This window comes from Hylobates moloch, unplaced genomic scaffold (genome assembly GCF_009828535.3).
Source record: "Hylobates moloch isolate HMO894 unplaced genomic scaffold, HMol_V3 SCAFFOLD_4, whole genome shotgun sequence".
NCBI lineage: Eukaryota > Metazoa > Chordata > Mammalia > Primates > Hylobatidae > Hylobates > Hylobates moloch.
Genome location: NW_026652279.1, coordinates 102,543,936 through 102,552,243, shown reverse-complemented (window position 1 = coordinate 102,552,243; position 8,308 = coordinate 102,543,936). Strand labels below are relative to the sequence as shown.

Sequence of the window (8,308 nt, the reverse complement as noted above, 5' to 3'; positions counted from 1 at the left end):
TTTTTTTTTTTTTTTTTTGAGACAGAGTCTCGCTCTGTCACCCAGGCTGGAGTGCAGTGGCGCGATCTCGGCTCACTGCAAGCTCTGCCTCCTGGGTTCAGGCCATTCTCCTGCCTCAGCCTCTCCGAGTAGCTGGGACTACAGGCGCCCACCACTACGCCCGGCTAATTTTTTTTTTTGTATTTTTAGTAGAGACAGGGTTTCACCATGGTCTCGATCTCCTGACCTCGTGATCCGCCCGCCTCGGCCTCCCAAAGTGCTGGGATTACAAGCATGAGCCACCGCGCCCGGCCTCTTTTTTTTCTAGTTCCCTTAAGTGCAAAGTAGGGATGTTAATTTGAGATATTTCTAACTTCTTGATGAAGGTATTTTAGTGCTATAAACTTTCCTCTTAACACTGCTTTAGCTGCATCCCAGAGATTTTGAGATGTTGTGTCCCTACTTTCATTAATTTGAAAGAATTTTTTTATTTCTGCCTTAATTTAAATGTTCACCCCAGGAGTTATTCAGGAGCAAATTATTTAATTTCCATGTATTCATGTATTTTTGAAAGATCTTGATACTGATTTCTATTTTTGTCGCACTGTGGTCAGAGTGTGTGGTTGGTGTGATTTCAAACTTTTTTAATTTAATGAGGGTTGCTTTATGGCCAAGCATGTGGTTGATCTTAGAATATGTTCTGTGTGCACATGAGAATGTATCTTCTGTGTTTGTTTATTGGATAAAGTGTTCTGTAGATGTCTATCAAGTCCAATTGGTCAACTGTCAAGTGTAAGAACAGAGTTTGTTAGTTTTCTACCTCAGTGATCTATTGCTGTCAGTGGGGTGTTGAAGTCTCCTGCTATTATTGTGTGGTTGTCTGAATCTTTTTGTAGGCCAAGAAAAACTTGTTTTATGAATTTGGGTGCTCCAATATTGGGTGTGTACATATTTAGGCTAGGTCTTCTGATTGGACTGTGCCCTTTAACATTCTATAATGCCCTTCTCTGTCCTTAATTTTTATTGGTTAAAAATGTTTCATCTAACATAAGAATAGTGACTCCTGCTCTTTTTTGTTTTCCATTTGCATGATAGATCTTTCTTTATCCCTTTACTTTCAGCCTGTGGATGTCATTAGGAGTGAGGTGGGTTTCTTGAAGACAGCAGATAATTGAGTCTTGTCTTTTGATCCAGCCTGTCACTTTTTGCCTTTTAAGTGGGGAGTTTAGCCCATTTACATTCAGGGTTAGTACTGACATGTGATTTTCATCCTGTCATCATGTTGTTAGCTGGTTGTTGTATCGACTTGTTTGTGTGGTTGCTCTGTATTGCCTATGAGCTATGTGCTTAAATGTGTTTTTGTGGTAGCAGGTTCTTTCAATTCCATGTTTAGCACTTTCTAAAGGATCTCTTATAAGGCTGGTCTAGTTGAAATGAATTCCCTCAGTGTTTGTTTCTCTGAGCATTTTATTTCTCTATCACTTATGAAGCTTTTTGGTGGGATATGAAATTCTTAATTGGAATTTATTTTAAGGAGACTGAAAGCAGATTCCCCAATCTCTTCTGACTTGTAAGGTTTCTGCTGAAAAGTCTGCTGCTAGCCTGATGGGCTTCCCCCATGTACATAACCTGGCCCTTCTCTTCTGCGTCAAGATTTTTTCCTTTTCCATGGACCTTGGTGAATCTGATGACTATGTGCCTTGAAGATGACCATCTTATATAGTATCTATCTTGGGTTCTCTGTATTTCTTGGATTTGCATGTCAACCTTTCTAACAAGATTAGAGAAAGTTACATAAACTGTATCCTCAAATATATTTTCCAAGTTGTTTACTCTCTCTTCTCTCAGGAATGCCAATGAGTCATAGACTTGGTCTCTTTACATAATCCGATATTTCTCAGAAGTTTTGCTCATTTTTTTAATTTTTTTTTTTTTTTTTTGTCTGAGTTGGTTAGAAGAACGCTGAGATTCTTTCCTCAGCTTGGTCTGTTCTGCTGTTAATACTTCCAATTGCATTACAAAATTCTTATAGTGAATTTTTCAGCTATGGAAGTTGTTTGGTTCTTTCTTATTTTATTTTATTTTTTATTTTTTTGAGACGGAGTCTCGCTCTTTCACCCAGGCTGGAGTGCAGTGGCGCAATCTCGGCTCACTGCAGGCTCCACCCCCCGGGGTTCACGCCATTCTCCTGCCTCAGCCTCCTGCGTAGCTGGGACTACAGGCGCCCGCCACCTCGCCCAGCTAATTTTTTGTATTTTTAGTAGAGACGGGGTTTCACTGTGTTAGCCAGGATGGTCTCGATCTCCTGACCTTGTGATCTGTCCGCCTCAGCCTCCCAAAGTGCTGGGATTACAGGCGTGAGCCACCATGCCCGGACGGTTCTTTCTTAAAATGGCTATTTCATCTTTCAGCTCTTGGATCACTTTACTGGAATCCTTGGATTAGTTTTCAACTTTCTTCTGAATATTGATGAGCCTCCTTGGCATCCAGATCCTGTATTCTACATCTGTCATTTCAGCCATTTCCAACTGGTTAAGAACCACTGCTAGGGAGCTAGTGGACTCACTTGGAGGTAAGGGGACACTCTGGCTCTTTGAATTGCCAGAGTTCTTGTGCTGATTCTTTCTCATCTGAGGGTTGGTATTCCTTTAACCATGGTGTAAGTTGAGCACAGTCAGTTGTCTGAATTTCTTCATGTTTTCCGAGGGCCAAGGCTCTGTGCATTTGTGGCTGAATTCTTACCTTGGTTTTATAGGAAGGTATATTAGCAAACTATTTTTGTAGTTTTGGCTGAATTCCAGTAGATGGTGCTTAGGAGTAATGGTTGGTAGATAGAACTTAGCCACTTTGTATTTCCTTTGTATTTCCTGGTGTTTCCGGCTGTGCTCTGTGGTGCAGTGGGAAGAGAGGTGACCACCTCATCAGGTCTGCTCCTGGGCCCTGAGGGAGCCCCTTCCAATCAATGGCACTGTGCCCGTGTTTCTTTTGTCAGGTGCACTCCCTCAGGCAGAGGCTGAGGTAGGGAGATAGGCCCTTTTCCAGCCAGCTGGCCCTGCATAGGGAGGCATGCCCACTGCTGTGGTAGCCCACAGGTTCATGTAACTCAGCACTCTCAGTACTCTGAGAGTGTGGGCTCCTCTCCTGCTCTAGTGCCTGCTACAGATCTTGCCTTGGCACTTCCAAGCTGCCACACTGCAGCCCCAGTGCAAGCTCAGGCTTTTTGTTCCCTCCTCAGCTTAGGGACAGCAGGAGTGGAGACCCAGGCAGTGGCAATGGCAGAGAGCCTATCAGTTGCCTCTGGGGACTCTACCCCAGACAAATGCAAAACCACAGCCAATTGTTATCAGCCAGGGTTGGGGCAGCTGAGCTGCTGGGCCCAAGCTGGGGGCCCTGCCTGAAGAGCAGGGAGGTCAGGCAACTCGACCCGGAAGACAGTCTGGCCTCCTCTCTGTAGGATGCTGAGAAAGTAATCAGGCCCTTTGTTCCCTCCCTAGCCTGGGGGAAGCAAGGGCAGGTACTGTGGTGGCAGCAATGGCGGAAGCCTGTCAGTTGTTTCTGGGAGCTCCATCCCAGAGAAACACAGAGCCACCACCAACTGATCAGGCAGGAGCTGTGCTGGGGGCCCAAGCCAGGAGGCACCCTGCCCAGTGAGCAGCAGGGCCAGGGACTCGTGGAAAACAGTTTGGGCTGCCTTTCCCTATGTCAGCTGTAGCAGGCTGGAGGCCCATGACAGCTGTTGGGCTTTTTGCTCCCTCTCCAGCCTGAGGGCAGCAGGGGCACAGGCTACGGCAGGGCAGAGGGCCTGTTGGTTACTTCTGGGAGCTCCATCCCAGAGAAATGGGGGCTGTGACCAGCTGGAGTGCTCAGGTAGTGGGTAGGATAGCTGCGATGGAAGCCCAGGCCAGTGGGCCTTGCCTGGCAAGGTGCAGTGGAGGTGAGGCCTGCAATCTGTCCACTCCTCAGCACCATGGATGGTGCCCCTATCCTAGGGGCACACGAGAGAGCCTGGCCTACCTTGTTGGCCAGACTATGGCAGCCGGGGCCACAGCAGCTCAGGGATCCACATTGGCTTGAGCAGTGGCTCTGCCCAGACTCCAAGCAGCTCTCTGCGTCAGTCTAGAGCCCCAGGGTGTGTGTGGGGGGGCGGGGAGGGCAGGTGGAGTCATGGAGGATCTCCTGTGCCTGGGGATTGCCAAGGTCCATGGCAGAAGTGTGAGTCCACAGAAGCCTTCACTCACTCACACTTTCCCTGCTGTAGGGAGCCTCCCCTTGCTCTGCACCAATCCCAGGTGGACGGCTGTCCTTCCTTACTCCCCTATGCTCTCCATGACTCACCACTGCTTCCTTGATGAATCCCAACACAGCCTGCTGGATGATCAACCTGAAGAGCTTGTTTTCACTCACCACTCTGTCTCCTCTTGTGAGAGCTGCGCACACTAGCTGCTTCTAGTCAGCCATCTTGGCACTTCAGATACTTGTTTTCTTAAGTAGAATTTAGTAACTTGGAATGGAATCATCCAATATTTAAGAGCAGACAGTTTAACTGATTTTTAAAATAGAGGGAAAGAGGTGGAGGGAGAAAGTAATTCTAGTAAGCCAAGTTCCGTAACTTCAGAGCATAGAAATGTTTTTGTCACCTTACCTATAAAGAAATTATTTTATATCAGGTGTCTTGCTGACAGAAAACAATGCTTGTTGCAATAAAACCACTGCCTTGAAACACTACTATACATAACTCTTTAACATTCCTGACAGTTGTTTCCCAACATGGATGTAAAGAACTTCAATGAAATTCATCAGACTCAAATATTAAGTAAATAATTTAATGATAGAACACTGAAATTTCTTTAGACACAGAATTTTCAAGTTATATTTCTGCCTGGAGTACAGATATGAAATAGCACAAACTACTCTGAATTAAGCAAACAGAATGAATAAAAAAAAAAATTCTCCAAATCTAAGCTTCCATTCCTCACTCCCACTTGCCTCAGACTCTTTCTATTGAAGATATCTAGTTAAATCTCTAATGGACAGCCTGTGGGAAGATTTACTGCCAACAGGGATGACTGACTTGTTTCCGGGCACTGAGCAGGGTACTGTGGGCTCTGAAGCAGTTTACTTCCTGTGGAAAGCCAGTCCCGTTTCTATTTTACTTCAATCCAGGCCTATTCAGATAAAGCACCACTCAGTAGCTACTGACCATTTAAGTACGGAGAGAAAAGCAAAGTAGAAAAATGGTTTTCACTTAAAGAAAAAGCAAATGGAAGACCAGCCATAAAAGCTCCACGGCACAAGAGACATGACAGGGATCTCCTCCCCAGATGTCCCCTGCTGTTTGTCAGCCTCTCATATCCCTGACCCTCTGGCTTCTGGCTCTATGACTACAGTTGCCACAGAGGATTCATGGACAGCAAAAAGCTTAAGGAACCTGGAGGTTTTGTACAACATGTACATTCTGCTGACAGAAACACATATATGGTATGGACTATTACTAAAATTGTTAGCCTGCTTGCACTCAGTATACAGGCTGCTTAGGAACACTTTATTGGGAGATACCCTGCTGGTTTTGGAGCAGCACAAAATGATGAGGATAACTTTAGTAGTGACAAGAATGACCCTCTTATACCATATGGCCAAAGAACAGCTGTCCATCCCCAAGTCTATGGGGGATCAGATGAAGTGTGGAGTTTGGTTGGTTGGTCGGTGAATTTTTGGTCAGTGAATACATACATATGGCATAGTTAAGTACAATTGCTTTTTTCTTTTTTTTTTTTTTGAGACTAAGTCTCACTGTGTCACCCAGGCTGGAGTGCGGCGGCGCAATCTCAGTTCACTGCAACCTCTGCCTCCCGGGTTCAAGCGATTCTCCTGCCTCAGCCTCCTGAGTAGCTGGGATTACAGGCGTGTGCCACCACGCCCAGCTAACTTTTTTATTTTTAGTAGAGATGGGGTTTCGCCATGTTGGTCAGGCTGTTCTCGAACTCCTGACCTTGTGATCCGCCCGCCTCAGCCTCCCAAAGTGCTGGGATTATAGGCATGAGCCACCGCGCCTGGCCTACAATTGCTTTCTTATGTTCCATTGCTTTATAAACTCATATCCCATATGCAGTCATCATTAAGACTTACTGACTGCCAGTACCAAATGTAGAAGCCTCCAACACTGTAAAAGCATGGCAAGACAGGCTTCAGGATGGGCCAGACCTGACATTACTCACTGTGGAGTACAAGCACTGAGTTCTTTCTAGTTCTCTCTGAGAGAGGATTTCGCCCACTGTCACATAATCACCAAACAGGGAAGAAGGCTTCTCTTGGCTTTGGCTCTCACTGTTCCTTGGAAGGGTTTCTGATTGGTGGAGGCAGAGCAGACAGTGAGTGGTCCAAAGTGGATTGATGGCCCCAAATGAGCCAACAGAACACCCAGGAATCCTACCCAGGCCAGGACCCACAGACAAAAGGTAAGAGCTGTTGCCAGCCACATGGGTCTTCATCAAAGCACAGCAGCACTGCCTACCACTCAGCCCCTTCCTCAATCTAAAGCTCAAGAAGGGAAGTTCTTTGGGAGAGAAGGGAAGCTGGTAAAGGCCATGCTATTTCCCAAAGGCCTGACCCTCTGGGCCACCCCTAGCAATATAGTCAGTGTGGAATATGATCCCACCTAGAAAATGAATGGCACTATTTTAAGAGTAGAGCATCTTGGGGAAATCTAGGATGCCTACTCTGAAGCTTTTACTCAAGGGTGGAAGCCACACCAGTATGCAGGTATACTGTCTTACAAATCTAGAAGGATATTTTAGTTTTCCAGCACCCCATGAACACTTTTTTAAAAATTCAACCACTGGCTGGGCGTGGTGGCTCACACCAGTAATCCCAGCACTTTGGGAGGCCGAGGTGGGCGGATCACTTGAGGTCAGGAGATCGAGACCAGCATGGACAACATGATGAAACCTCGTCTCTACAAAAAATACCAAAAAAAATTAGCTGGGCATGGTGGCGCGTACCTGTAATCCCAGCTACTCGGGAGGCTGAGGTGAGAGAATTGCTTGAACCCAGGAGGCGGAGGTTCCAGTGAGCCGAGATTGTGCCACTGCACTCCAGTCTGGGTGACGGAGTGAGACTCTGTATCAAAGAAATAAAAAATAATCAACCACTTAGAAAAGTACACACATTAAGCAGACCCTACATCTAGAATGAGTTAAGCAACCATTTATAAGCATCTTCATGAGAAATGATCGCCTCTGGGTTTTTCTGATATTTGAAGTAAACATCGAAACAAACTGTATTTCCCTCAACACATAACTGTCCAAATTGCATGTACAAGTGGAGGTTTAAGTAAAAGCCCTGACAGAACTATAGCCCACCTTTTGAATTAGGTGCATAAGGCTACTGACCACTCTATATTTTACCAAGAGCAAGAGCAGTGACTTTTCTATTTCAGTACAATTATGGACAGAAATGATATGATGCAAAATAGAGGTTCTCCCATAAAGTTTAAGATGTAGGGTAGAAGGGAAGACAGAAAGCAAAATTCCCAAGAAATCAGAATAACTTCACACTGGTCTTGTACTCCAAGAAACCCTGAGATGAACTGTAGTCCTCAAACACCTGTGCTTGGTTCATGCCCACCAAGACACTTCAGTATGCTTCCAACTGGTTCATCATCAATTTCCTGCTATATTCGTAGGCCAAAAAGAGTGCTCCATTGGCAGGGAATGCTCGAATCATAGTAGGTTTCAGTCCAGAATATAAGGCCGTTATTCCTAGCAAATAAAAGGGCGATCAAAGCCTGCAACAATCCCTCCTTTGGGGATACCCACGCAGCTGCATAGCACAGGTATATTTACACATGCAAACCCAGACAACAGTGATAAAAACCAACAAGTCATAGAAGGATGCATTCCCAGCTTTTCCTAAATAGACTAACAGAAACAAGGACAAGTATCAGGTCTCCTGGCAAAACTGACTGATGCTCAGGTAACATACCCCAGTTCCATGCTTGGTTAACTCTTAGTATATGGATAGGGCAGAGCTGAGGCCTGGGATGGCCAGACAGAGACAGAGGTGGCAGCAGCTTTGCAGCTTCACCTGGGCAGTGGCAGGAACACCAACCTTGAAGTTGGTGACCTGTTTATAGTATTAGTACTGCCTAGGGTGGTTATGAAGATTGAATTAGATAAGGGAGGTGTAAGTACTTTGTAAAACTTTACATGTTATACAAATTTAAGGGAGAATTACTATGAGTAATAGACAAGGTATCTGTCCTCTATTTGGGACACAAAGTTTCTGTGTTACTGTGCTCTTTCTTTTTAAAATCAAAACAGATTTCATATCT

General features: G+C 45.4%; 2 protein-coding genes across 13 annotated transcripts in view; one reads left to right on the top strand and one right to left on the bottom strand.

Annotated features, from left to right (window-relative positions):
• The window catches only part of SLC25A15 (solute carrier family 25 member 15), a 122,090-nt gene that overhangs the window by 93,938 nt on the left and 19,844 nt on the right, over window positions 1-8,308 (bottom strand). For 5 of the 9 annotated variants that reach the window (XM_058437819.1, XM_058437824.1, XM_058437820.1 and 2 more), the window contains one exon: window positions 4,782-7,095. The exons of 3 other annotated variants lie outside the window; for them this stretch is intronic. In XM_058437819.1, coding sequence (XP_058293802.1) covers window positions 6,932-7,095 — 164 coding nt within the window. In that variant the 3' untranslated portion in view covers window positions 4,782-6,931. Of the gene's footprint in view, window positions 1-4,781; window positions 7,737-8,308 lie in introns of those variants that run through there. One more of the 9 variants, XM_032150746.2, reaches the window with a different exon arrangement.
• LOC116810532 (phosphatidylinositol 3,4,5-trisphosphate 3-phosphatase TPTE2-like) overlaps window positions 1-8,308 on the top strand; it is an 80,200-nt gene that overhangs the window by 63,070 nt on the left and 8,822 nt on the right. For 2 of the 4 annotated variants that reach the window (XR_009213231.1, XR_009213230.1), the window contains one exon: window positions 2,391-2,551. The exons of 1 other annotated variant lie outside the window; for it this stretch is intronic. The gene's annotated coding sequence lies outside the window, so the exon portion shown is untranslated. Of the gene's footprint in view, window positions 1-2,390; window positions 2,552-4,237; window positions 4,258-8,308 lie in introns of those variants that run through there. One more of the 4 variants, XR_009213233.1, reaches the window with a different exon arrangement.